Source organism: Falco biarmicus, chromosome 5, assembly GCF_023638135.1.
Source record: "Falco biarmicus isolate bFalBia1 chromosome 5, bFalBia1.pri, whole genome shotgun sequence".
Lineage (NCBI taxonomy): Eukaryota > Metazoa > Chordata > Aves > Falconiformes > Falconidae > Falco > Falco biarmicus.
The window spans coordinates 76,615,214-76,643,211 of NC_079292.1; the positions used below are offsets into that span (position 1 = coordinate 76,615,214).

At 40.4% G+C, this 27,998-nt stretch overlaps 1 protein-coding gene across 2 annotated transcripts; it reads right to left on the reverse strand.

Moving 5' to 3' along the window:
- Nucleotides 1-623: 623 nt before the first annotated feature.
- On the reverse strand, nucleotides 624-27,950 carry TTLL12 (tubulin tyrosine ligase like 12). Of its 2 annotated transcripts, XM_056340243.1 has the most exons (15): nucleotides 27,755-27,883; nucleotides 26,450-26,511; nucleotides 20,992-21,167; nucleotides 18,651-18,849; nucleotides 16,697-16,856; nucleotides 15,983-16,116; nucleotides 12,769-12,845; nucleotides 8,657-8,773; nucleotides 8,354-8,548; nucleotides 6,685-6,796; nucleotides 5,697-5,848; nucleotides 5,530-5,611; nucleotides 4,996-5,064; nucleotides 3,120-3,258; nucleotides 624-1,148 (listed from the first exon to the last, which is right to left on the reverse strand). In XM_056340243.1, exons 3-15 carry the CDS (start codon nucleotides 21,135-21,137, stop codon nucleotides 997-999), a joined length of 1,734 nt encoding a protein of 577 aa, XP_056196218.1. In that variant the 5' UTR covers nucleotides 21,138-21,167; nucleotides 26,450-26,511; nucleotides 27,755-27,883; the 3' UTR covers nucleotides 624-996. The 2 variants fall into 2 exon arrangements, with proteins under 2 accessions (XP_056196218.1, XP_056196217.1); XM_056340242.1 differs by lacking the exon at nucleotides 26,450-26,511 and having other exon boundaries at nucleotides 27,755-27,950.
- Between the last annotated feature and the right edge of the window lie 48 nt (nucleotides 27,951-27,998).

Sequence of the window (27,998 nt, forward strand, 5' to 3'; positions counted from 1 at the left end):
TTAGAATGTTTATAGTGTTATAACTGTACGTCACTCTCAAGCAGATCCTGACTGCTGTGAACTAGCTTAAAAAAACCATACTACCCACATAACATATACTTCATGACAGACAGAATTTTTGCAGCTTGTACATAACACAAAGCAACATAAGTACAGCCTAAAATCGCTAAATTTCAGCCAGCTACCCTGATTTGAGGAGAAAGGAGATACTAGGAATAATTCCTTTCAAACTGACATTCACTCCCAAATACCTATCTTAGCCCTAAACTTTAAAGTACCAGGACTGCTTTGCTTCTAGCAGTTTACAGACCCCTTTAATTCCTTCAGGCTTCTTTTGCATTCCTGTGCTGCTCTAGATATTGTGTCCTTATCACTTCCTGCCTGACTCCTCCTCAAAAATCTATTTCTTCAAGGGGCAGGCTAAGAATGACAGACAGTAATACAGGGTTCCTAAATGCTGTGGGTTTTGTTTGCCTTTTTCTAAACAAGAAAAAATGAGGAGCCATCAAATCTTGAATCTCATTACTCTAGTAGTTCATTGCACTGAAATACCGTATTAGTTTCCCAGTTTAGATCTTTGCATAGGAGGGACAGACAAAACAGACGTACAAACTCCAACATGATTCAGTAAATTATAGTTTTAATGCTGACACAGGGAACTTGTGCAATGTTTCCCAGCAAGCAAGCAATCAGGCTACCTGAAAAACAAGTCAATTGCTCCAGTTACTGTCCTGTTTTGAGGTCTCCCATATTCGATAAACAAGACATTTGGTCAACACAAACTCATGATTTATAGAGCTAAGCAAGACAAGGAAAATGTAGACAAAACAATCATCAATACAGTATATGGTATATGCATATTCTTCTGACATTTTTTTTTTTCTTCCTGGGTTACCAGTGTAGGAAAATTGTTGCATCAGCAGCTCATAGAACTGAAATATAAATCTTGCTGTTAAGCATATCTAGGAAGGAAATTAATAGTCAAGCCTTCTGTGGCTAGACAATGCACGTCACATGGCAGCTCTCTGTTTCATCCAGAAATAGGGTGCTGAAGACATCATTAAAAAAGGTAGGGTGGTACTTGCAGGCTCTATCACAGTCAGGATTAAAGTTCACTTCCAGGATCTGAGGCTGCATAATTCTTTTCCCTGCAAAGGGGAACACAAACATTGCCTCAACACAAGCTCTGTAGAGAACGTGAATCAGGACCTGTCTTCAAGCCAGAGATTATAGAAAACTACTGGAAAAAGCCATCTTTTATGACCCAAGCTGGCAAGCCGGTAGGGTGTTTTTATTTCAGTGTGTTTGGGTTCCTTTGGAGGGATGAAAGTCTGTTCTACCATCATTATCCAAAGGACAATTATCCAACAGTTTCTGCTATTATTGTGCTAATCCAATGCTTTATTTAGAATGAGAATTTGCAGCAATTTAATAGGATGATCTCCTTGATACAGCTGTCTTGCTTGACAGTTTGAAACATCTTTCAGAAAACTGCTTCCCTTTTCATGTTTCAGTACAAACCTTCCTTTCTTAAAGACTTCTACCTTCCCAGTTTCCCAGTGCTAGCAGTCCTGTTCTTTCACACTCCAGCCACTCCCACCTGCCACTTCATCTCACTCCTGAAGTAAGGGAGTTTCATTTTCTCTCAAAACTTCATCAGTACAGTTCAGAAACAAATACATGCTATGCAAAGAAAAAACAAAGTATTTTATTTCTGTCTGGTGTTGAGATTGTAAGTGAGGGTACAAGCTTCTGATGCATAGGTAAATCATACTATGCTCTGCTCAGATACAACTAACCTATTTATCCATAGGCTGCCTACAGCATCACATCTGTGACCTTGGCACCTACATCCCCATCTTCAAAAGGCTAGGGATGTGCGCAGCTTGTGTTCAGCCAGGGCTGTAATGGGAGCTTGGTCCTTTTACTACAATAGTTTTCCTCAAGGTAGTAATAATAGCGAGTTGCTTTGCCTTTCCTATTCAGTCAGCTCTGGGACAGGTGAAAGAGCATTTGACTTGGACATAGCAGACCCAGATTCAATCCCCTGCTCCACCTGATTGGAACAGCAAAGACTCAATTCTCTACCTCCTGTTTCTCAAGCATCTCCCTCCATGAAAGTGATTCAATATTTACAGAATCAACTACTGCAGCAGTGGGCTAGGGGCACCCACCCAACATACAACACCTAATTACTCTTCTGACAAACCTGGGCATAAGCAATTAATTTTTCCTGTATCCCAGGGGCAACGTCAAAGAAAAAAGTACACACTGTTCTGTTTAATACTCCCCTGGCACTCCTTTCTGTGTTGGCACCTCTGCTGCTTTTCTACCTACAAAAGACGCGTGTCTTGTACACTTTTGTACAAGGACATTGTTGAGCCTCCTGGTGAGGTAATAAAAGAATTCACCCTATTTAGTGAATTTTGCTACCAGTCCTCCACAACTGGCTGGAAGAAAGGTCCAGGCAGCCATGCTGTAGCACTAACATGAAGCAGCTTCAGATACATGGTCTTGCAGGGACCTGGCAACAACTGTGTGATGGTCCCGAGGACATCAACAGCACTGAAATGGTGAAGGTGGTCCCTTCCATGCTTTAATAAGTAACTGTGCATTGAAGACACCGGGTCCACGCCTGGAAGCCACAGATAGTAAGATGTCACTAAGGTTTTCATAGAGACAGGTATTTCAGACATTCTCTCACCACAAATAGGAAAGAAAACTCGCTGCTGTCAGAGTAACTACACTGCTGTACAGTTGAGGTTGGTTTCTTTTTTTTTTGTGTGTGTGTGTGTGTGTGTGTGTGTGTATATGTGGTGGTTTGTTTGGTGCTTTTTTGTTTAAAAAAAACCCCAGAGAACAGCAGTAGCAGGGGCACAAGGGAAGCAAGGACTCAGCCAAGTACAGTTAACAGCTCCCCCATCACTCCTGTTAACCAGCATGGTGGATGCTAACCCCGCAGATCTGCAACTACAGATATACTTTGATGTCAGTAGGAGGCACAGAACACACAATTTACATTGCTTGAAAAAACAGTAAGAGTTCAGACAGAAGAAATAAATTTCTGAAAGGGTCCACAAATATAAAGAATTCAATATTCCAAGAAACGAGCTTCTCACCATCTCTGCTGGTGTCCCATTTAAGCATCAAGTCAACAGCATATATTGCTCTTGACGATGGATAATCACAGATGCCAAGAGGTGCAGGTTTAGCTGAAGCAACTTGGAACAGTTCAGCAAATGCCTTAAAAATATTTGCCTAATAACAGAAAAAGGTATCCGAATGAGAAGTGAGGTTCCAATAACTCATAAATAGAAGCAACAAACATTTTTAATCACTTCATTCACACAGCTTTTTAAAGAGTTTGCGTAAGTTACCCTAGCCAACAAATTATAATTGTGCACAGTATTAGCTTCAAAATGGCATTTAGACCTAAAGACAATACAGAGAAAGTGCTGAGCACCTGGAAATAATATCCATGGCCTTTTCTGGGGAGCAAGTCAGTATCACAGAAATCCTGAAAACAGGGAATTTAATATTAGCATTAACCCTCTTTCTCAGGCATTATGTACAGTACTGCACTTATGTGTAGAGGAGGGGAAGAAGAAAGCCCAGGAGAGTGCTGTGAAGACCAGCAGTACAGCTGTGAAGTTCTACCTTTTTCCTGCCTATTAAATTGTATTAGTTTTGTTTTGTTCTGCAATGAAAAATCTTCTACCTACTTACACCCCTGTAAAAATGGTCATGGGGACATTGAGATTTTAACATACTACATTGGTATTTTGAGCAACAGTCAGATACCCAACGTGAAAGTGAAATAAAACAGAAAGAACATACAGGTGCGAATTTTTGCACTGAGTTATACTACAGTGAACCATTCCTTCTAAAATAAAAAGATGGTGTAGTACTTCCTATTCTGCACACAGTACCACTTTAGGTAACCTACAGTATGTATCTGACATCTCTCTTCCTTGTAGTCTCTTCCAGACTATTTTAAACATAATGCTGCAAAACCTGTCATACCTGAGCATCATTGATTGGGTATGAGGGTCTACTTAAAACTGATGTAAATTAATTTATGGAAGTCAGCCCACAGCTGGGCAATTTATTAATTTTCGAAAGCATATGCTCATATAAATGCTCAGCTACTGTTTATTCTGCATCTTTTAGCTCCTGATAAATATGCAATTATGCAACCAAACCACTCAGTTTTGTGCATGTTTCTGAACCATCCCTTCACATTCAGCTTCTTCTTTCAAGCATGAATTACAGACAAAGATCAATGAGAAGGCACTCATCTGCCTTCCTGCATATTTTATGGAACTACAGTACTTAGAGCTTCCTCGTCCCAGATAAAAGATGCCCTATTATTAGGGAACCATCTGTTTTCTTGTGAAAAAGCCATTAATGTGATGACCAGGGCACAGGGCTCTAGCCAGCTTACTAACACAGAGAAGTTGTGCCAGCAGCTGGAAATTCTGCAGTGCAGTCTCAAAGGCAAGAATTAATTTAATTAACAGGGGTTCTAACTTAGTATCTCAGAGACAACAGTGAGCAACATCTGTAGTGATCAGCACGCTTTATATTCTGGACTTCCCTGCCTTTTGCATGAAGTACTAAATCTTCACAACCATGCACTTAGATTGTTGGCAACCTGCAAAAAAGAATTTGCAAGCAAAAAAGATCCTGATCGCAGGATCCTGATGGTAGTCAGGACTGGCTTTATTAGTAAGTCCAATATAAAGAATTCTCATAGTGTAATCATGAAATAAAATTCTCAAATGCTAACAACAAAGTGTTTTGGGGGGCAATTATGCTAAGTTAAGCAATGCTTCTAAAGTAAAGGTTAACATCTGATATCATTTGTGGAACTGATACACATGAAGTATGTCTCATGAGAAAAACCCAAACCACCCAACACTTCTGGAAAAGCTTGTTTGTTGAGTAAAAAAACAGATCCATGAACATTTACACAAGAAAGATGAACTGACTTACTTGTACTGTTGTCCAAGGATATTCAGGATACTGTTTTTCAAACAGAGGAATAAATTCTTCACAGTGTACCTAAAACAGTTTAGCAACATCAAAGACCATTTTGGTTGGGAATGACTGAGCAAACATGACAAGAAAATAGAGTATCAAGTATTTCTTGCCATTCATGCAAATCCAGGTAGAGAACTAGGGAATTAGACAGCTCCTGAATATCTTCCTTGTTACAGTATTCCTCGTTATAGAAGATCACACTAAAGCCTTTGACAATGTTTAATTCCCATTTTAATAATTCTTTTACTGCTCTCTATCAATTTGGGTTATATTCAGGATGTAGGTTTGTATTACCTTATATAATCACTGATGACTGGTGTGTGTGGGGGGGGGAAGAGGAAAATATTTGCTTAGGACTTTGGGTACTTTCAACACCCTGACTGCTCGTTTAAGTGGAACAGGTTATTTGGCAACAGTCACAAAGGAGGCACTAGAAGATTTTCTAACAGTAGAAAGGCAAGGGAGTGTTTTGGACTGTTTGCTTACCTGTTTTAATGTGATACCGGGAGCGTAATTCATGACTGTGAAATGCTTCTCATAGTCATCCAAATCGTCAAGTGAAAATGCCCTAAAGGAATAAAACAATGCCTTGGTTTCCAAAGTATCAGTTTTAATTCTAAGCCCCTCTACATTAGTGAGGGGAACATAATTACCGATTTGAAAAGCGCAGCCAGAATACATCATAGATATACAGTTTGAGTGGTTTCACAGACCGCAGCAATACAACATAACGGATATCAAATTTAACCATCCCCACATCTTCTCGGTGAAACAAAACTGGGTTCTCAATATATTTGCACACTACCTACAACAAAACAAAAACACAGTAAATATAATTAAACTGAAATGAAAACAAAGTGTCACTGGATCTCAATGATTTAAGGTGTCCTTATATGCACTTCAGGATTTCTTTTAGAAATGTGTACCAATGCACAATGTTGTTACGCAAATAGGTACCTTTTATCAAACTCTTTGACATCAGGGTGGGGTAAAGTGGGAAGCCAAAATGTGCTTAATTGTACAAAAAAAAAAAAATCACAGAATTTTATTTCTGTTTTGGTGAGCTTGTTTTAAACTAGAAATGTGAAGCAATTCTTTGTGCATTTCTGCATTCCAGAAAATACACACAGTCCGCAAACCAAGAGAAATAAAGCTAAAGTGACACTGTGAGGTATGACTGTGTATCGCTCCCTATAAAAAGCTCCACGATTCACCCGTTGTTGGCAAAGGCGGTACTTTGTGCCACTGAGTAGAGCTGTGGATCAGCAATAATGAACCACCACAGGACAGAAGCAATAATATACCAGAATTTATGAACAACACTAACTATACCTAATGTGTGTTCATCTGCCAGTCTGAGGATTAGCGTTACAGCATCACCACACTGGAGTATTCATTACTGTCAGGGCAAGTTTTATTTTTTAAACAAGAAAACAGCAGGCTCCAAGGTCATCACTGCAACAAATGAAGCTGACCAATTTGAATCTGAATCAATTCTGAATTGACTGAAACAGTGTGCTTATGGCCAGCATATGAATTTTGTGGAAGATAAATTTCCTTCTTTGCATTTTTAGACTCCTCCTATGAAGCATTTTTTTCAGCTGTTGCCTTTAAATCACATTCAAAACCATGCACTCTAACCTTTGGGCTGCTTTCCCTATGCCTGATGATATTGTTAAGACTGTTGGTGATGTGGGTATCCAGGCTCCTGGCCAAGTTCCATGGTTTGCATATCCAGTGATTGTCTTCTCCTCTGGGGGAAGAGAGAGAGGGAGGGAGGGAGAGAGAGAAGAGCCAAAACCTGTAAGTATCCACCTCATTCATCTGTCTGAACATTCACTTGAACTGATTTAGGTACTCCCCTGAATAAATACTTTATAAAGCCATGGGCTACGGTGCAAGAACTAAGGAGTTTTAACTGACAACTGGGAGCAACAGGCCTTAGGCATAACGGAGAGAAAAGGCACTGGTAGCTTTCAATGATCTTTTCAGTTCAGGCCCAGCATGCTTTCACTGTTTATTTCCTTCTTCTGCATCCCCCTCCTTCAAAAGGGGAAAAACTCCCCATCAACAGCACAGCATCACCATGAACACGCACAGGTCACAGTGCAATCTGCAGTTTTCCAAGTTGATTCCCTAATTACATCTCCAAATCATTCACATTAAATGACACCATAACTCAGCTCTTTGGGAAGAAATCACGTAATATTTCAACAGTTCAAATCGCAAGAAAAAAGCACACCACCACTTTCTCACCCTCTAGTAGCTAGGTACCTCAAGGGGAAAATTCTTTGAAATATCCTTGAAGAAAACAGGCAACATGCTGGTCTTTCAATGTGTCTTTCTGAGTAAGGGCAGGGTAACACCTGATGTCATCCTTTCCTCAATCTATTAAAGCATCCTAAGAAATTTCTTGAGCTTCATGATAAATAGCATAAACTGAGCTGAAGTTAGTGGTGTTAACTTCAGAGGTCTGTTTTGTTTGTTAATTTGAAAATTCCTATCCCCTCCTTCCCATTCCCTATATACACATTGCAATCACTGTCAATCCTTGAAATTAAAAAGGAATCAAAACATCATACACTAGGGATACATGTAAGGAATACTCTCTCCTGGTCAAGCCAGTCAATAACAGAATACTTAGAGCAAAGAACGGCCAAATTAAACACCTGGCAGGTGGCACCATAAGCAAGCATTACCAAAGCAGCAATCTTTCAACCAGAACACTCCATGGTAGGCATAAGAGCTTATTCCATTAGCAGTACCTAATGATCTCTTTCTCTCTCTTACTAAAAGAAAATCTTAGTTTTCATCCACTCCAAGGCAGCTGCAGCAGCAGAAAGAGCATGCTATTTAAAACCCTAAAGCTCCACAACTGCTTTAGGCTAACACTAAAGCTGTTTTACTTTCACAGCCTTATGGAACCCAAGTACCCAGTACACAACCCTATAAACATTTTCCACTCTGGCTTAAGAGCAAGAACAACGGCTACTGGTCCCCTGGAGAAAAAAACCCTACATTTGTTGTAAACACATTTCGATCCTTTGAATATTTGTTAAATACAAGACGTAACATCTTGACTAGACAAAAAGCAACACAAATCTGTATTCAAATCATGGTGAAGTTTCTGCGTTTCAAAATGCATTGCTTAAGCTCACAGTTTCCAGGTAAAATTCACTTGAACATAAATGCAGGAAGAGCAAACTGATGGCAGTATACAGCTGCTAAGCCCAAAATGTAGGCTTACTGCTATTTGAAGGAAGTGGGATCAAGAAAGCACAAAAAGCACAGAAGGGGATACACAAGCTACCTTCTGTCACGTTGCTGAAAGTAGCTGATGAACTGAGGCAATTCTGTTTGAAGGTTAAAAGTACGAGGCAACCATCTTGGCCCGTCTGGTCCTCCAGCTCGTCTAGAAATGGATGCCAGGCAGTCTTTGACAGTCAGGAGGTTCTCACACGGGAACTGGTTCAGCATTACCTCAGGCCTTTCCTCACTTAGCTTTCTACAAAACAGAGAAGTTGTTGGGTGAAGAAGGAAGCTTGGGAGGCCTTTGGGAGCACAGCTTTTATAGCAAAAACCTAAATGGTATTATCAGAGGAACAATTGCAACCTATAATCTTTGAAGTGTGAGAAGTTGTAGAGGATGTCTGCTTCTCCCTCGTTGTCTGTGAATACAAACCGGGGATGTGTCAGGTTGTTGAGGACTTGCTGAATGTCTGTGAAAACTCTAGAAAAAAAGGCATATGAAGAAAAATGTCAGTTTGGTTTCTGAAACTGATTAACTTGTGTTGGAACAGAGAAAAGTTTTAAGCTTAGCTTTCTACAAGAATTATGCTTTACCAATACACACTTTCTGTGACAATCTCAATCTATACAAACACTTTAAATTGAAGTGGGACAGATTAAAAACCCCTGTACTTTGAGGCAGATATCTCAAAGATACTTTAGCTCCTACAACTTCACAAAAATGGTAATTCAGAAGACAACGACTAAGTCCCTGACAGAGAAGCACCAACATGAAATCACTATTCTACATGAAAAGCCCCTGCATGAGAGAGACCTTATAAATGCCTTCATTGCAGGAAGAGCTCTAAAAATCAAACTGCTGTCATCAACGAGAATTAATAGGAAAACTTGACAGTTTAATCTAGCAGCCTCAGAAAACTATTTTCATTTGTTCAGAACTTCACACACAGAAATTTCTAAATAATCAAAACATATGGAAGTATGCGCAGGAAGTACACACAACTGAAGTTTAATATAAATCCTCTCCCAGCCCCATTAAAAAAACACATCAAAACGCAACCCAAACCTGATACGCATTACAAAACATAACTAAGAATAAGGCAAGATGTTGCATATCTTACTAAATACCTCCTTCAAATAAACCCAACTTCACTATCTGACATGCTAAAATAAGCAGATAGCAATATACATCATTTTGGTGTTTTTACAGTTAAAGTGAGGTCATTCAGAATTCAGCATGATGACTCAAGAAGACAGACTGACATAGGAAATAGTTCTCATAATAAGGGAACATTGAACAGACTAAGCAACTGCTCGTTTTTCCCATGAGAAACCACTACATTCTTCCTCCTCTCCTGACCTATTCTTATCAACTGTGTAAGTTTCCTCTCCTCCTCTGCTACTAACCAATTGGAAGATACATTCCCCTGAGACAGACTTCTCTGAAATGAACTGTAAAACCAGCCCAGTCACAGGGGGAAATACATTATTTAAAAAGAAATGTACGTAAGATGTTTTGCATAGCTCAATGTGTGACATACTACAATGGTTATACTGTTTATGCTGGAGCCCAAGATTAAGAGAGTTGACTTCATTTCATTGTAGATGAAGAGAGTCAGCCTGGCACCCCTGTTCAAGTCACCAATATTTCCCCACTGTTGCAACAGAGCAAAGTTAGTATCTTTATACAGCCCCACTAGCATTTCTACAATACTTGGCTTCTTCTTCTAAGTCTGCACACTAGGGGAAAGCACAATACCAAATTTGATGTACTGGATCCAGTACAAGGTTCCATCAAACCCATTTCATATACAAGCTACCTAAATATCCACTGGTGTGGAGCAACTTTTAGTCCTTGCTGGAGCAAAAGTGAATCAAAGCAGTGACCTGAAGATAAAAGGGAAAGATAAAAGGAAGTCTTGAAGCATCCAACATCCCCACACAAATATGCATGCAAGAACACATGCAACGTAAGAAATACTAGAATTTAAGTTGCTCATGATCAGCCCCTTACAAACAGACCCTAAAACATAAGTTATCATCCCGCAAAGACACTAGTCCTGTGTAGCTGGATCCAAACCTAACTAACAGGTCTTCTCTGGTACTCCCTTGTTTTTAGTTAACTAAGTTGGTACACATTACAATGTCTGCTCCGATAACAAACATCCACATATAGACATAAAAATACAGACAGATAAAAAAAATGCGCCAAGTCCCATTCTGGGTTTGACAGATGACAGAACCTCTACACTGCAGTACTGTGGTATTAGCAGACCTATTTTGGACCTTTCACTCCGATATGAATGACACGGTGAACTAATGAAGCCAGCTGACCATAACTCCTGAATGATTTTTTTCCCTCCTTGTCATACAGAAGTCCTGGTAGAGATGCTACAAAGTCTGGGATTAAAGAAGTTATTATTTGGTGGAATTGTGCAAATAAGATAAAACATGTTAAATGTTACTTAATTTATATAAAGCATTTAAAGCTAAGAAGCAGTTATGAGAATCAACTCCCAAAGCACAGAGCTGACAAGCTCTGATCAAAACAAAGAGTTGTCATCTTGTCACAGCTCTCCAGGCATCTCTACAAAATTACTGATGTAGCTGAAGAGAATCAAAAAAGAGAAGATCAAAAGTGATGATCAAGCCCAACACAAACTGGAAGGACTTTCCATATGAATTTTGTCTTTGAAACATTTAGTTCTTTTAATCCACCTTTTTTTCAAGCCAGCAATCAGCACAGCTGGATAGAACAATCTCCCTAGGGCAGCAGTTACTATTAATGCTACAAGATCTACTTGAACCTGTAATTTTGCTATATTAAACTACATGTTACTTGCTCCCTTGCTTTTCAGGATTCAGGTTAAACATTTATTTCATTTTCCCATTCTCTGTCTTAGCTTTACTTGGAAACAAGATGACTAAGAACTTGTCCCAGGTTCTAAACTTCATAACTGCATGCATTTAACATCTTCCAAATCCCCTACACAGCGGCAATACACAAGGCAGAGCTTGCACATTAACAAGCCACACACATCTACCCAGCTTCACACATTCCCATCTGTCCATCCATGGTGGCAGCCTTAAAACCATTCAAGCTTTGAAAGGGGCCAAGAGCACTGGAAGACTGTAGCTCCCACTAGGTCATCTGGACTCTGAGATGCTACCCTGCTCCTGGAGGAACTTTAGCAGATAAAATTTAGAATGCAAGGAGGACCTTCTGGCCTCCTGTGGAGGCCAAGTTGCTCTCCTTTCTCCACTCCAGACAGAAACTGGATAAAGAAGAGAACCTTTAGGAGTACATGGACAAAGTGTTGATGACATTCCTTAGAAGGAGAACAGGAAGGATTTGGCATGTCTCCCCCATTCCTTCCCTGATGCGAACGCCATTCACCTGAAATACGAGATGCGAAATAAAGAGGTAGCAGTGAAAAATAAGTCAACATTTCCCAAGATCCTCAGTTTCTTTTCATCTCTATGAGAACAGAGCTACCTTTGCCTCCCTTATCTGAAATAGAGGCAAGTACACTAGATGAGTAAGCTTTTGCTTATTCTCAGTCTAGTAACCAGAGATTTAAACAACTCAATGAAATATAAGACTATCACTGAACAAGTTAACAAATGTCTCTCAAATCAAAGTGACTTTGATTTTCAGTAATTCTTCTCAAGTAAAGTTCATCAAAAGAATAACAAATCCCCTCAACACAAGAAGCTGGGGTGTGAGTATACCTACCAAACATGTTTTAGTCAAACCTCAACCCTTAAGCAAAATGTTGCAAGCAAGAGCTTGGGATTCCAGTGTCAGACTACAAACACCCTGGAGTGCAACTCGCAGCACATGCTATGTAATGCTATGCTTTTCTGGAATAAAACTAGTAATAAGGCAGTCTAGCCATGCAGTGCAACTGCTTTTGCTCACAAAAATCCTTTAGCTTTGCAACATTCTTCCAGCTTTCTTCTGAAATACTTTCACACCATACACTCCCATCTTTGTTGTAAGGCACGTACCCAGTTTAAAACATCCCAGGTTTTGACAAGATTCCTGTGTGGCAATCTCAACTGAAGGGGAATAGTCTGTTATATTCACACAGCTCAGAGAAGCACATGTACCCCTATGGACATGCATGCTATAATGTAGAAGAGAAGTCTTTAGTCTTTCTTACATACTTTAGCTATATTCCATGGTTAAGAGTTGCATAATGTTGTAACTTTCCTTTCACCCAGAAGGTGGCACTTACTTAAAAAAACCAATGATCTAATGTATATTTTTAGACATTCTGTAAGTGACAATCCATTTACTCTGAAGAATCCAACAAGAACAACTAGTAAGTCAGCATCTTAAGCAAGTCGCTACGTATAAACACACCTTCAGCTTGCCTGTTGTTCAAAGCTGGAAAAAGCTGTTCAGCCTCAGCACACTCCAATTATTATATTTAATATTGGTAAGAAAGCATTGTGTTTGCAGATACGTACTTGAAAACTTTGCCTTTGTCAAAAACTGGTGGGTTTATTGCTATAGGTAGTTTTTCCTTGTTTTCTGCTAAAATAGCCTAAAAACCAAAACAAAACAGAAAAACACACAGAAAGTTAATACTAGGCAGAATAAATTAGCAGCCTCAGGTCAATGTCCACAATATTCAGCAGATATGAACAGCAGCTTAGACCAAGCTGAATTTTGAAGTGTGCACAATCAGGTTACTAAAAGAAGTGACTGAAAACCAACATAAGCTTTAAGAATAAGCTACAGGTAAAACATTCTGTATGATTCGATGTTCATCCAAGTGTTTTATTAGCAATAGCCTATTGAAATTTTCTTGAATTGTAAACCTTTACAGGTGGTTTTCTACAATTCCTTTCTCTACGTAAGTATTTAAATACATATATAAAGGTGCATTTGTAGTCACAGTAAAAATGACAGTCCAACTGAACATCTTATTGATCCATTGCCTTCAGCGCAGGCGAATTCCACCAAATACATTCTAATAAATATAGTGCTGTGTAATATGCTGCTCAGAAAAAACCAATCAGGACGAGCAGAGGCAGAAGGGAATCAGAGGTAAGAGGCCATTAGTAAAAAAGGAACAAGAAGACCAGGGCTTATCAACACACCCTGAGAAACTCCTGTTTCTCCTAAGCATTAAACAAAGTATCAAGTTATAGATGATCATATGCAGTGAAAGATGAAGTTACTATCTTCCCCCAAAAAACAGAAAACTGACCATTTAGCCATAGTGTTTTATTACAAATAACTAAAAAAAATAATAATTATAGGAGGCTGGAACCTAATTCTGCTCCTGCAAAAATGAACAAAAGGCTTTTTGCAGTCTTCAGTAGTAAACATTCTTGAAAAATCACACTCCATCTTTTACAACACCTCTGACTGATAAAAGGAAATGCATATTGGGATCATTGCTGATACCCTGTCACAGGAAGTAGCTCACAGAAACTCTAGGATGGGAGGAGTACATCTTGAGAAACTGATGTAGTTGCTGTTTTGCAAGAGCACCCTGAGTTCCAGCTGCTGGAGGCTGTCCTCATAAGCAGCAGTGGTAAAGTGTCCGTGCAGCCATGGACATACCTCTTTACCTTTAAGGCTGTTATAGGGAATACAATCATACATAACTGGAAAGCATAAACAAAACCATAATCAAAGATCTCAGACATCACTTTCTAAAACAGACTGGACAGTACAAATACAAAATAATTCCACAATCACCTGACAATAGGAAGAGAGCCTGTACTCTTAAGAGAAGCCTACAGTTCTCAGAACATACCAGAGGATTCACTACTGTCTTTTCAGCGACTCAAGTGCAGGGAGCTGTTGCAGAACAGCAACTACTCTAGCCCCCTCAACAGATGCTTCTTCCATCCCAGACATTTCATTAAAGGCCACCTCCCCTGACACTGGTTTCTGCAACCACTGCCCAACCATTACGCATGTACCATTTCAGTTACAGCCTCTGTGGTCTGCGTTGAAGACTAGAATTAGGTAACAGAGCAAAGAGCAGGTAAGTGTTGAGCCACAATGTTGCTGTAACAACTCTGATTCTTTTAAATAGAACACTGAAGCCTTCAGGTTTATTTAAAGGAAAATTAGAATAAGAAATACAACATCCTTAGCTACAGTAAAAACAAACAACACAGCCCATTTAAGAAGTGATTATTTTCACACAGTAGTAAAGCAGAAATCGTACAGCAATAGCAGCAAGCAATTTTGAAACTGTATGACTTGCATAAACATTTAGAAACATTTTCACACAATTGAATTTCCCAGCTTAACTGCTGGCTCACATATTAATGCTGTGAACAGACCTCTGAAGTTGTCTGTACTTTTTTGCACAGGTAGCTCTGCTTATGTGAAAACGGCAATTGGCATCAGCAACATGATATCTCTTTATAGCCATCTCACTTCTGGTGTTCAAGGATCTGCAAGGCCCTAAGCTATTTTTCACGGGTCTGTCACCAGTTAAGACTTTAATCTACAGCTAGACATTCTGAAGTAAAAGAAAGGTCTGTTGGTTGGTTCTAGCATCACTGTCTTCCTGTCATGTCTTCTCAATAGCCGAGTGGCAGACACACAATAAAGGTAAAAAAGGATAATTTGAGAAGATGTTTTTAAGGTGCGGCAGTAAAGGAGTATGCTGTTTGCTCATTTGCCAAACACAGCTCTTTAAACTTGACCTGACCATCCCAAACCAGAGAACACATGCAAAAAATTGCCTTATCTGAGACCCAGGCACTTTTGCCAAGAGAACACCTGTATGACGTGGAACTATGGGTACACTGTTGTTCCTCATCTGTGAATGCAAAGTACGCCTCTCTTCCAAAACCACAAAATCCCAACCAGGCAATCTGACTTCAGTTACAAAACAGCTTAGCTATTTTGAGTGTACTCTCATTTGGCAGAAGCAGGTTAACTTCATTTCTGACTAGATACTGTTAACAAGCTGGATCCAGCATCTTTTGCCTATCCTCTATCATAAGAAACAGGTAGATGGGGTATAAATTTTTCTTTAGAAGCCGCACTTTGAACAGTTAGTGGCCAGTCATCATCCTCATAGGCATCAGGTTTCTTCGTTTTTCTTAAAAAGGAATCTCATGAAGACTTAGTTCATGAAAAGAGGATTTCAAACAACGGTAATTTCACATCCTTAAAATACCACAAGCATTAGTAGAAAGGAGAGCAAAACAGATGAGCACTTTGTAACAGTGCCATCAAATTAAAGATGTCTCTGCTCCAATATGCAATGGTTCTAATCCATGACATGAAATGAGTAACAGGCTGAAAAATACAGCCACTCCTAAAATAATAAAATAAATCTTTCTGTAATTCAAGACTGACCAGAAGTGCTACAATAATACATCAGATTGGTAAGCCTATTAGACATGTATCAAATATCTAACTGGAAGATGGGTACCTTATAAGAAGTACCTTGTAGCATGCTTGTAAAAATTACTGCAGTAACACATTAGAACTCACGCTTCAGTTTTTAAACAGTTAAACATTGTATGTAGGACATTTCTTGTCTCACCATGCTTTCTTCAAAAATTTTTCTTTATTTAATATCTGTACTCTAAATCAATCTTTAAGCCTAAAAAGCAAAGTCAGAACTCCCGCAATGTTTTTTTTAGATACTGCCTCCTCTTAAAAGAGATAAAATATGAGATTAACTTGTTAAAATTATACCTGGTAATGCTCATCTGATGGCTCTGGTGTAAAACAGTTGACATCCAGCACTTCAGCAGGTACCCACGGTAACAAGACACACTTCCTGATCAAGCGATCTGTTTCCCCATGAGCATAATCACGAGTCACTTCATCTGCAGCAAAACAAAGAGAACCTTTAGGAATTGCCCTTCATTCTCCACTGCAAATCTTCCTCATGGCATATCACACAAATAAAAGTTGAAAAGTTAATACTATAGTGTTCATTATTTAAATGTAAAATTAAATTTAAAAACTACATTAAGAAGGGTATTATTTAGGATGCAAAAATTAGTCTGAAGCCATTTCTCATCCACATGATGGGGGCCCCCAACCAAGATGACAGGAATAAATCTTTGGCCTGGCATTTCCCAACTGCCAGTACTTTAATTTCTGACTCAAAGCTGCAAACAGACTTTGAAGGAAATTTTCTGCTCTCCGAGACAGTGATTCAAGATATAAGATCTCTGTCAATAAAACATTAACAATATTTTTTGACTGATAAAGGCCTCTATGTCACATAAATTATGGAAATATCCAGCAGAGATCTTTTACATTTGATAGCATTACAAATATGCAATCATTTTGGTCTTGAAATATTTGTTTTACTGCAAAGTGCTCAATGACTTGTAAGAATATGCCCTGTCTTTTATTGCAAGCATAAGAAAACAAATTAAAAATACTTGGCACACTTACCACCAGTTTCAAGGTCTCTCAAAGGCCAGAGAACAGTGTAAGCCATTTGCTGTGGCAGGTAGAACAGAGGTGCTGTTGCAAAACTAGGCTGATCTGAATGCTGAATGCGTGATCCAAATTCATCCATAATGTACCAGACAGGAACCTTCTCCTCTGCAGTCTGCGCGATTAAGAAGAGCGAGACATCCTGCACATAGCAATTGCTAGAAAAGCACCGCAAGACAGAAGGTGCTGGCAGCGCCCACTGCACGATTTCTCTGTTTCCTACTCTAGCCAAGATTGTGAGCAGGTGCTAGGCAGACAGTAACACTCTCACCCCTGCAACTCTGAGGCTAAGCCAGCCTAGCATCCAGCCACTGCTGGGAACAGCCTGTTGCTATGTCAACTGCACAGTCCCATCATCTTTCTTATGCTACTGCCTAGAAGACCAGCTTCCCCTACACCAAACTAGCTAGGTTCAGGGCGCCAAACCAGCAGAAGGCTGTCTGGTAGGATTAACTTTCCTTCAGTTTCTATCAGAATCACTTTGCTAAAAGGAGTTTCAAGTTTACAGCTTACAAGGGAAGGAGAGCAGAACTCCCTCCTGCAACAACAGCTGGCTGTAAGTGTTACATCATCAAAACATCCCTTCCTGCAACACTTGTCATGATAAAATCCTGGATGAATGAATAAACTTTAAATTGGTTGGTAGCACTATTGTTGCCTTTTTACAGAAGCAGAAATGGAGCACAGAGATTAAACTTAAGATATTCAAGCAGCCCAGTGCCAGAAATATAAGACAAGTTCAACTACAGGCTGAATTAATTGTCTTCTAGGAAATCACTTTTTAAGTGGTAACACAGATAATTCCACCTGACTCACAAGCCATTCATGAAAACAAGATGGGGAACAAAGACACAGGATTGAAAGACTGAGAGAAAATATGCAGATATTCCTTTTATTTACAGAAAAACAAAACAGTCATAACAAATCCTTTTCTCAGGGATTTTTTCAGGCCTGATACTACTGTGAGCAAAGCTGATATCTTAATTGATAAAGACAACCACTCCAGAGAACAACCTCGAGTTCCTGAGCTAATCGGTTCAGACTGGTCATGCTCACACTGCCCAGGGTCAGCCCTGCCTGTTCTGTACAGGGCTTAGCCCAACAAATTCACTGTTCTCTTTAATCCACAAGTCTCACAGTAGCCTAGGAGCTACATTTCAGACCCTACAAAAGGGTTTTTAACTGAACCCTGAGGGTTGTATTCCCTCAGAAATGGCATGTATGCACTTGAGGGTGTTTGAAGGCTCAAGACATGCCAGTACAGTGCTGAAGGACTAAGCAGGGCAGTGGGACCAAGCCTGGTACGGTCTCTTATCGACACTACTTAAAAGTAGCAGCCCTTGGAGTAATCTATGCCTAGAAACACTTAGGCTCCATCTTGAAGCTAGTTGGTTCTCACCTGAGGGTGAACTAACATTTACACAGTACAGACAACCAGTTGTCAAATACAGACCAGGAAGTTATTTGACAGTGTAGGTATATCCCTGGTATGTAAAGCACTCTATACAAGTGCTTGAGAAAAACTGCAAGCACACCTGAGACATTTTTATGTGAGACAATTGATTCACAAGAGGTTCTTGCCTTCACTATGAGAAAGTTTGAGGAGAAAAAATCCATTTAACATACAAGCAGATCTTGCCCTTCTAGCCCCCTTCTTTAGCAGCAGATACTCTTCCTTTCTCTGTAAGAACCTCAAAGTTCTCATCAGAAAGCTGGTAGCAAGCTACCATGCATTTTAGCCCTACATGGCATCTGCTCTCCTTCCAAGCAGATGTTTATTCTGAAATAAAGGATGTAAAGGACCTTTTTTTAACTGAAAATATATCTTTGTTATTAGCCATATACTGGAACATCTTCACTCAGGATTCTCAGAACTTTTTAGCATCCTAATCAGGCTTTAGAGACTTACCCCTTGAGAAAGCTGGTAGGTCTGATTATATTTCCACATTTCCTGCAACACTTGCTCAATGCTTCCCTCATCTGGGATTTCTCCATGAAAGTCGATTCCCATGAGATTTGTCATTCTGTGCAGTAAGCCCGGTACGTGAAGCAGCTGCTGGCGGGCATGTTCAACTCTGTATGTCCAGGCGTGGTCAATGAGGAAAATGCTTAAAGAGAATTGTGGTAACATTATAACCATTGGGTTTGTTTGTTTGGGTTTTTTTCCATGTATGTAGCCAAACGTTCTGTGAATAAGAGCTATTATTTCCTTGCAGATTGTTTGATAACTAGGTCTTCTCTTACTCTCAAAATCACTCCCAGAGCACACACTGCAACATCACAGGTTTGGAACAACTTCCCAGCAGTAACTCGCACTTCGGTTTTGTTCTGGAACATTTATTTCACATTACTTAGTACAGGGGTCCTCAAACTTTTTAAACAGGGGGCCAGCGCGCGGATGAAGTGGCAGGCAGTCATCTGTGGCTGCTTGGTTTCCCCCCCGCAACCCCCGGCAGCGGGGGTGTGTGTGTCTGTAAATACCAGGGGCCGGATTGAGGACCCTGGGGGGCCGTGGGCCGTAGTTTGAGGACCCCTGACTTAGTATTTCCCTGAACATGAGGAGCAAACACAGAACAAGGCACCCAAGTTTGTAAATATAGTTCCCTTTAAAGGGTGGGAACACAAGTTTCTTCCCTTTTGATCAAGTCCACTGCATCAAGCTGATATTCTTGCCTGAAGAGGGAAAACAATACATTATTTTGCCAAAGTATTTGAGGGCCTTGTTAGCCATGAGCTCTGTTACATTTACCATCATCTGTAAAACTAGGTGCAGAGGTCTGATCAAAAGCCTGTATTTGCTATTACAAGAAGGATTACGTTTTAATTCTTTTTATTGTTCCTCCTTGGGTTTTTTGGGGTATCCCCCCTATCTTTGTAGAAAAAAATGCATTGTTTTAGAAGAATTACCATTGTAGCACAAAACAAAATCACAAACAACTGGCACAGCTTCCCTTGACAAGTTTAACCCCTGTTTAGGGTGTACGATTTTTACAAAAAAATCATTCAGCCAGAAGGGTTCTCTACATTTTGGTTATATCCTCTTAGTGAACTAAGTTAGAGAAAAATCTGAATTCTATTTGCTACAAAACAAAACAAAAATCAACCAAGCAAAAAACACAATGAACCCTCCTACAACAAAACCACCCCACCACCCATATTTCAGAAAGCTGTCATGTACAGCAAGTATCCTTGAACAATTATTGTATCTCATATTCCACATACAGAAGAAACCTCATGTAATCCTAAAATTAAAAACTCCAGAGAATGCTAAGGCCAAGCTCTTTGGAAATGTTTGCGAACAGGCATGTTTGCATACAGCTTCTAATTCACAAGCATCTGAACACTGCAATGAAGCCCAAGATTATCATAGGAGCTGTTTTGAACTTTATAATTTAAGTGTATTCTCAGACTTAGAAAGGCAATGACTTAGGTTAAAGCAGGCACGTAAAGGCAGATACCTATGCTCTATGCTGTTTTTTACTCATCGGGGCTAAATTCAGATTTTTAGACTTTGTATGTTTCCCTAAGAACTATGAAAGTTCTGGCAAAAGAAGTTTTATAGAACTCAGCAGAACTGTCCTTAGATCTCCAGCAAAAATGACATAATCTCACTGCTATCTATTAACGTATGACAAATAATAGCCTGTTCTATGTTTGAAATCAATAAGAACACAAAGCTGTGTTGTAACATCAAGTAGTTTCTTACGCAACTCTTTTCTAGTTTTATAGCTGCACACTAGCCTCATATTCACAATAAATAAGCTGATCCTGAAGAAAGGCAACAATAACTTGATATATTCAATTATGCATGCATAGCATGCAATCACACTCAAACTATATTTTAGTCAACTGGAGGAAATTTGGTAGTCCATGTATCATTACTTTGAAGCTGCTTAGTACCTCCTTAGCCTGAGATTTGTGAAGGTCACAACTGTTTCTTCAGGGTTTTTTTCCCAGGGCACATGGGCTTACAGATACAAGGTTTTATTTCTGCAGAATTAATTTCAAGGTTGCCTTTTCTCTATTCTCTCTCTTAGCTTACTAAAACCAATTTCTAGGCATCTTCATGATTTAAAAAGAAACAACATAGCACGCAACTTTTCTCAAATAGGCAGCTATATATTACAGTAAGAAAAGAGGATTTCTGAGCAGGATAAAACATGTTTTAAACCAAACTGTCTATATCATTTTAGGGACTAAGACTACTCAAACACTGAACACTAAACACTAGTTCTGAAATCACTACTCACCTATTGGGATTAGAGGCCTGAAGCCCATTCTCATTTGTTACGATAACTTTGAAACAAGGCTCATTTCCAGGATTTGGTTTCTTTTTTAGTTCTTCTTCCATTTCTTCATCACCTTCTTCCTCCTCATCTGCCTCTTCTACTTGCATTATTCCGAAGTAGTCACCAGCATCAAATACCTGAGATGGAAAGTGTACAAAATATCAAGCAGCTGGTTGAGGCAGTACCCTGATACACATAATGCAACACTTAAAAGGCACTTGTAGACAATTTTGGCCTGCAATCTGCTAAAAATTGGCATTTTTAACTTGAGAGATAAGTGAACAACAGTATTTATTCTTTCACATTTTAATAGAGTTGTTGTTTGGGAAGTTTCTTCAGTTAATATTGGCAAAAAGTTTTGTTGGTTTCTTTGGTACCAGTAGGTCTAGTGATGATTGTGGATTAGTTTAAATCCTCAAAGAATTTTAGAAGCTGAAAATAGAATACCTTTGCTCAGCTTTGCTAAAATCAACAATTTCAGACCTGCAAAACCAGGTGTTACTCAGGCTCCACAACCAAAGTACATTAAGGTGCCTGAGGAAAAAGAGCTTTTACCAACCAAGTTCTGAAGTAGTTAAGAAATCTCAGCATGTTCCCCCTACTCTTCTTTCCCTATAAAAGGAACTGCCCATGCTCACTCACCTCTGCATGAGCTGGGAGATTCCTTATACTGCTGAAAGTTAAGGTCTATACACTTTACCTCTACTAATGAATGTGCTGAAAGGGGTTTGTTTACATCTTTGCTTTGCTGAAAGTTAAGGTCTATACACTTTACCTCTACTAATGAATGTGCTGAAAGGGGTTTGTTTACATCTTTGCTTCCTCCGGACATAACACCTTCTCATCTAGAACCTACACAAATTATGTAGGTCACTACACAAGTTTTCCTTCTGCCCAAAATCTTGCCAAATGTTGGCCTTGCACATCTTTTGCAGAACCAAGACACTGCTGATAACTTGTGTTAATTCAAAGTAAACATATGCTTTCAGGAAGAAAAAAATGTGTAAGGCCTCAGAAGACTTCTTAAATCCTTTCAGAGGGATTTATTTTGCTAAGTCACTCACACACTAGATAATGAACCAGGAAGGCACAGACAAACCATTTGCCTCAATCTAGTCTCACTAGAAAGTAACAGGAGGGGAGGAAGACCTAGAACGGTGACCTCTAGCTACTGGTTTAATATGCCAAGTGCAGGGATACCTAACCTCTGAAACCACATTATTAGAAGTCATTACTTCTAGTCATTGACAACTTATTAGCTGTAAAATCCCGGTGGCAGCAATAAGCTCTTATTTGTTCAAGTGGGTGTTCCTTCAGAATGATTATTTCTGCTAAGCCCCAACAGAAGGGTGAGGAAATCAACTCCACCTTTGTAAAGCAAGGCCACCTAGACAAAGCAGACAGCTGCCCACAGACACCTAGCAAGGGAGGAAAGCAGTGGGGAAACAACACCTACTTCAGATCTTAATTTAAACCACAGCATGGTATCATAGATCAGATCTAAGTGGAAAAATGCCTAAAATTCCCTCCAGGGAAAAAAAGACGAGGTATTTTCTTTTGGACTGGGGGTGGAAAAAGAAGATGCCAACAATATGTTGGCTAACTCCACATATATATTTTTCTCAGGGTAAAGAAAATTACCTCACAAAAAACCTCACTGGAGATTAAAAATACACCTACTTAAAAAAATAATCAGAAACTGACTTAACATCCTCCACTTTAGCAGGCATTAAAATAGTCAGTAATTCTAATTTCTTTCTAGTTTTCCAGTGCTGCTAGAAGAGGATAACATTACTCAGTAACAAGCAATATCACAACCTCTTGCTGTTGCAGCAGCCACTAAAGTTTCTTTAAGCCTCTGCTCGGTTGCCTGTAAAATTCATAAGTCATTCATGTAACTGCAGGCAGATTCCAGGTAAAAGAGTTCTTCCTTGCGTGGTTGTCAGTGGTGATCACAATTTATTTTCACCTGGTTAGCTCCCAGCTGGATCAGCTCCCTGATCTGGCTCACTGCACAAATGCTAATCCCAGGCCACAGCAGGCAAAAAGTATACCAAGGAACACGCACTCCACTCCTCCCTGCAGTGATGCTTTGCTGTTCCTGCTGTTGGATCAGAGCTGTCCTCGTCAAGCTCATTAGCCAGCAGAGGATAACACAGCTAAGTGACTTGCAGTCATCAGAAAATTAAAACTGCAAGTACAATTCACTGGAGTCCACTTGACACTTCCAACAGTATGACACTATGTATACTTTCTACACTTGACATTTTGTCTTAAGGAGTTTGTAAGAGCAGGGCTATGAGGTGAGCCAGCTGCTGACTTGGAGATTAGCCTTCACTTGCCACAGGCTCCACCCATTTACCAAACATCCATGATGAATGTTAATATCAAGTTCTACCACTGTGGGAAGCTGTTGGCTTTATGTTTTATTAAATATCAACCAAAGACTTAAAAATGAAGGGGCTCCAAATTCCCCAAGCCAAAGTTTTGGTCTCTCCCTCCAATAGGATCAGCTGTATAAGATTGCAGCAGTTGTATCTAGCAAAAGATATCCACTTTTAATACCTTTCCAGCATAGTTATGCTTAATGAAAACTCTCTCCTAAAGAATTTATAACCTTGAAATAGTGAATTAGATGTATTCCTCATCTGAAACAACTTACACTTCTTGGTACAGCAGCTCAAGACCACCTTAATCTGTGGCTTTTTGTGATGTTTTTGTTGTTTTTTAAATTCATAATTGATAACACAAACCATTCAGTGGTGAACTGATTGATTTGGCAGAAGTGCCTCGCCAGCAGTATGAACATACAGCTTGTTGAGTGGGTGGCTGACACTGTTGTCCTCTCTTCCCACCTCTCTTCACGAGGATCTGTCAAACTGTAAACCTACTAATGCAGCAACTCCATTAAAGGGATCTTAAGCTACTTGAGCAAAAAACAGCTGGGTAAGATCACATCAGCAATTCAGAAAGTATAACTCTCTGGTTGAAGTAGAACAGGGCAAACCTGCATAAGGTGCTCCACCATTGTAATAATCTCTAGAAGACAGCAAAAGGGGTAGCAACATATTTGGCGGCAAAAATATTTGCAGGCAAAACATGCTTGGGCAAAATCACTCCCTCTTCATATTCAGGTGCAGTTCCAACCTAACAAGCCTAATGAACCAGAGAACATGATAACAAAGCAGGCACATGTCATGACAACTAACATGCACAAGCACCTTCAGCAATTTTCTTTTAGGCACATTGCAAACTGCTCTGAAGGCCACAGGTACCCTCTAAGCAACAGGCTGCCCTCCTCTGCTCTGAAAAATAGTGTCTAGTAGTATTGAACATGCTGCATTCCTTCTAGTAATTCATTTAAAGCCTCTATTTCTAACTGAGATTAAACTTTAAGCAGTCCTTTGCCAGTGATATCACAGGGCCACAAAAAATCTTGCTACAATACACAGAAGCTGCCACTTAACTTAGCATATGGCTGAAATAGGAAAAAAAAAATACATGTAGCACTGTATTTCCCAGGCTTATAACCAGACTACACATGGCTTCTCCAGTAACATAAGAAACATTTTAGGGTTTACAGTAAATTATTACACATGCATATGTTTTGTTTTTTAAGTTTCTGCCAGAAACAGAGAAGTTTACCTCCCAGCAGACCGTGAATGCTAAATGCAAAAATAAATAAATAAAAGCAAGTTTATTGATCTAGCAGATATATCATGTTTTGAACAAGCCATCCAATGTAATTCATGGTTACATAATGGTCTCAGAAGGAAACCTGCTCCAGCAGATCTCAAAGTAAATGAAAAAAAAGCCCAAACCTCCACTTATCTCATAGGCTCTAGCCTACACATAGGAGGGAGGATGCATTCACTCGTCTTAAGCATGTGTGTGTGTTGGCAAAAAGCTGCCTGGGCTGGATTCTAGAAGTATTGATGTAAGAGATCTTTATCTGTATTATGGATGCCAACTTTCCAAGTTCTACACTAGAGAGTTTTAATCTTTGTAACAGGTTAGAACAAATGAAAAATCCTTCCTACTTTCACACATGAAACAAGGAAACTCATCCTGTGCTCCATGTTGCACTGATACCCCCTCCTCCAGTTAATCTTTACTACCTAGACTCCCAAAACATTTTCATACTTTCCCTTCACCTTCTTTGTTTTCTTTACTGCTGCTCCTCCACATGGTCCAGTTCTAAGTAAGGTACTGCAGCTCTGTCTCTACCTTCTCAAGGACTCATCCTAGTCCACGGCACTTCTCACAGCAATTTTCCCTGGACATCCTCGTCTTCATATCCTTTTGCACTTCTGGATAAAACCCAGAAGCTGCAACAGTACAGACAAGCACCATCAGCAGCCTAATTTATCTGCCTAAGCACACTGAAATTATTATCTCTCCCCACACACTGAAACAGTACAAAAGAGAACACTAAGCCACCACTACAAGCAAAATGAAACAAACAGAAGGAGCAGCCTGCCACCTTAGTTAGGGCATATGCTTTCTTCATCCTACCTTTTGCCACCTTAGCCTCTGTAAAAAGATGAGGACCATGGGTCTACACTCACTCTATTGTCTTACCTCTAAATTTCACACACACCCCAAAAAATTGGTAACATGCAAGAATTTCAGCCACAGGACACAACTCTTAAGCCCACGTCACATCACAGCACAATTCCGAAGTTTGCCAGCTACCTCCAGCTTCATAATACTGGCAATATGGCAATACAACAGCTTGCAACTTTGGGTTTCCTTACCAGCTTTACATTTCATCCTGTTCCAGTACATCCTTCTCATACCTTCCTATTTAGGCAGAGCAGTATGTATTTCCTGCTCCAAGTCACTTGCACGTATGCTTGTTGAGAGAGGTATAACAGGAAGTTTATGACTGGGCATATGTTTGAGTTAATGTAGATTTATTTTCTCTGTAATACACACCTATTCCTCTTGTTAGCAGTACCAGACACACAACAGTTAGAAAGCAGCAGGAACATATTCAGACCCTTCCTGACTGTATATGCTATAAACACTCAGATTATATCATGACTTGCTAAGCTTCCCTCCTGTCCCAACTTCAAAGCCGAGGTGGGGAAAAGCAGCACTTCAGTAATTAGATACTAGTTTACTTGTACATGGGTGTTAAACTACAGCCCCCTCTCCTTCCTGACTGTCCTATCCTTCCCGTTCAAACTTCTCATCCCATCTCACTTGTTTCTCCACTGCTCATCATGCACTCTAGCACCCCATCACTAAGTTCCCTTCTGACCCCATACCTACATGTTCCCATCAGATCTCCTTCTCTCCTCAGGACTCAAAGTTCACCTCATTCATATTTCCTTCTCCAGGGTGATTCCTTCAGACTCCCTGGAGCACTCTCAAGTCTCCAGACAACTAATTTCGGGTCACGTCTCTTTCCTACCTCAGTTCCTTGTTCCTTTATTGCAGCAAATCCAAGACAGCTTTCCTTACCACCGAGGCTGGCTGTGTATAGGCAAAACAACAACAAAAATTATCTAAATTCAGCTTGTGCCTTTACAAGCTCTCTGTCCACAATGATGCCTTTTCTCCACTTCTCTTCCCTTTCTCATCACAAAGCTCCAGAAAGCAAGTGAATGGTTACTAAAAACATGAGCAAAAAGGGATTCTCCATCCTGGAGTGTGCCTTTGCTCCTACACTCCCTTCAGTTCAGGTCCAGGTCCAGAGACTCCTGCTGTCAGCTTCAGCTGAAACACACCTAGGCCCTGCAAAAGGATAGTCTGCATCTGCCTGGGCAGGAACAACAGAGGAACTCAAGAAGGCTCACAAAGGGCAATGATACCAAATTTATGTCATTGCATTTATAAATGGTGATTTTACAAAGGTTTACAACTTGCCCAAAATTCAGCCTGATCAAAAGTCACACAGCAACACCACTCTGAGATGCTTTGTAAAGTGGTCCTTGCATTGTTATTGCTTTAAACATTGCCAGACATTCTTCTACCACCACCCAATTCTCTGAAAGAGCTGAACAGCTTTTAATTGCATCAGGAATAAATGAACAACCAACCAGCCAAAAACACTTCCAGCAAATAGCTACAGGTAACTCGGGCATATGCAAGAGAAGCTGACTGCCACAGTTATACATGACTGAGAACATGTAGAACACTGTGGAAGTGAAGAGAACTAGGAAGAAGACAGAAAAAAAACCCAAACAAAAAAAGAGGTAAAAGCCAACCCAAATCATAACGCATTAACATATAACAGGGCCCTGACTTTAGCGTTACTATTGTTGCTTCTCTAAATTCCTTTTTAGCAAAAAGAGCTGAAGGCTTTAGGGCATATTCATCACCTCTCTCCAGTACCAGCTCTCCAGTTACCAGGACTTCCAAACGCTTTCAAGCTTTAGGCTGACAACAATAAGATGAAATCAAACACGCACAATACACCTAATCGCTTTTACAGTGCTTTGGCGAGACAAACAGCACGAAGCTTTCCTCACCCTCCCCTGCTAAGCAACCTCTTGGCTCCCTTCTTCACCCCGGCTGGGAAAGGGGGCCCGCTCCCCACGCCCCCCTCACCATCGCGGGGGGTCGGACGGTTGCTTCCCACCCAGCTGGGGAAGGGAGAAGAGTCCCCTCACTGAGGGGAGCTCCTCTGGAGGGAAACACCGCGCGGCGCTTCCCGCCACAGGGGCTTCCCTCACCACCGTTCCGTTCCGCCCCGCAACGGCCCACGGCCACCCACCTCGCCACGCAGCTTGCGGCACAGGCTCTCCCAGTAGCGCGCCGGGACCCTTGAAGCGCGGAGCGCGGCCCCATGCAGGGCCACGAAGTCCGACAGCTCCAGCTCGCCGTCCGCCGACATGGCCGGGCACCGCCGCCGCGCGCCCCGGCGCCGACCGGAACGCAGCGGGCGGGAGCGGCCCCTGAGGGCGGGAGCTGCGCGCGCGTGGCAGGGCGCTGCCAGGGGCGGGGCCTCGCCGCTCTGA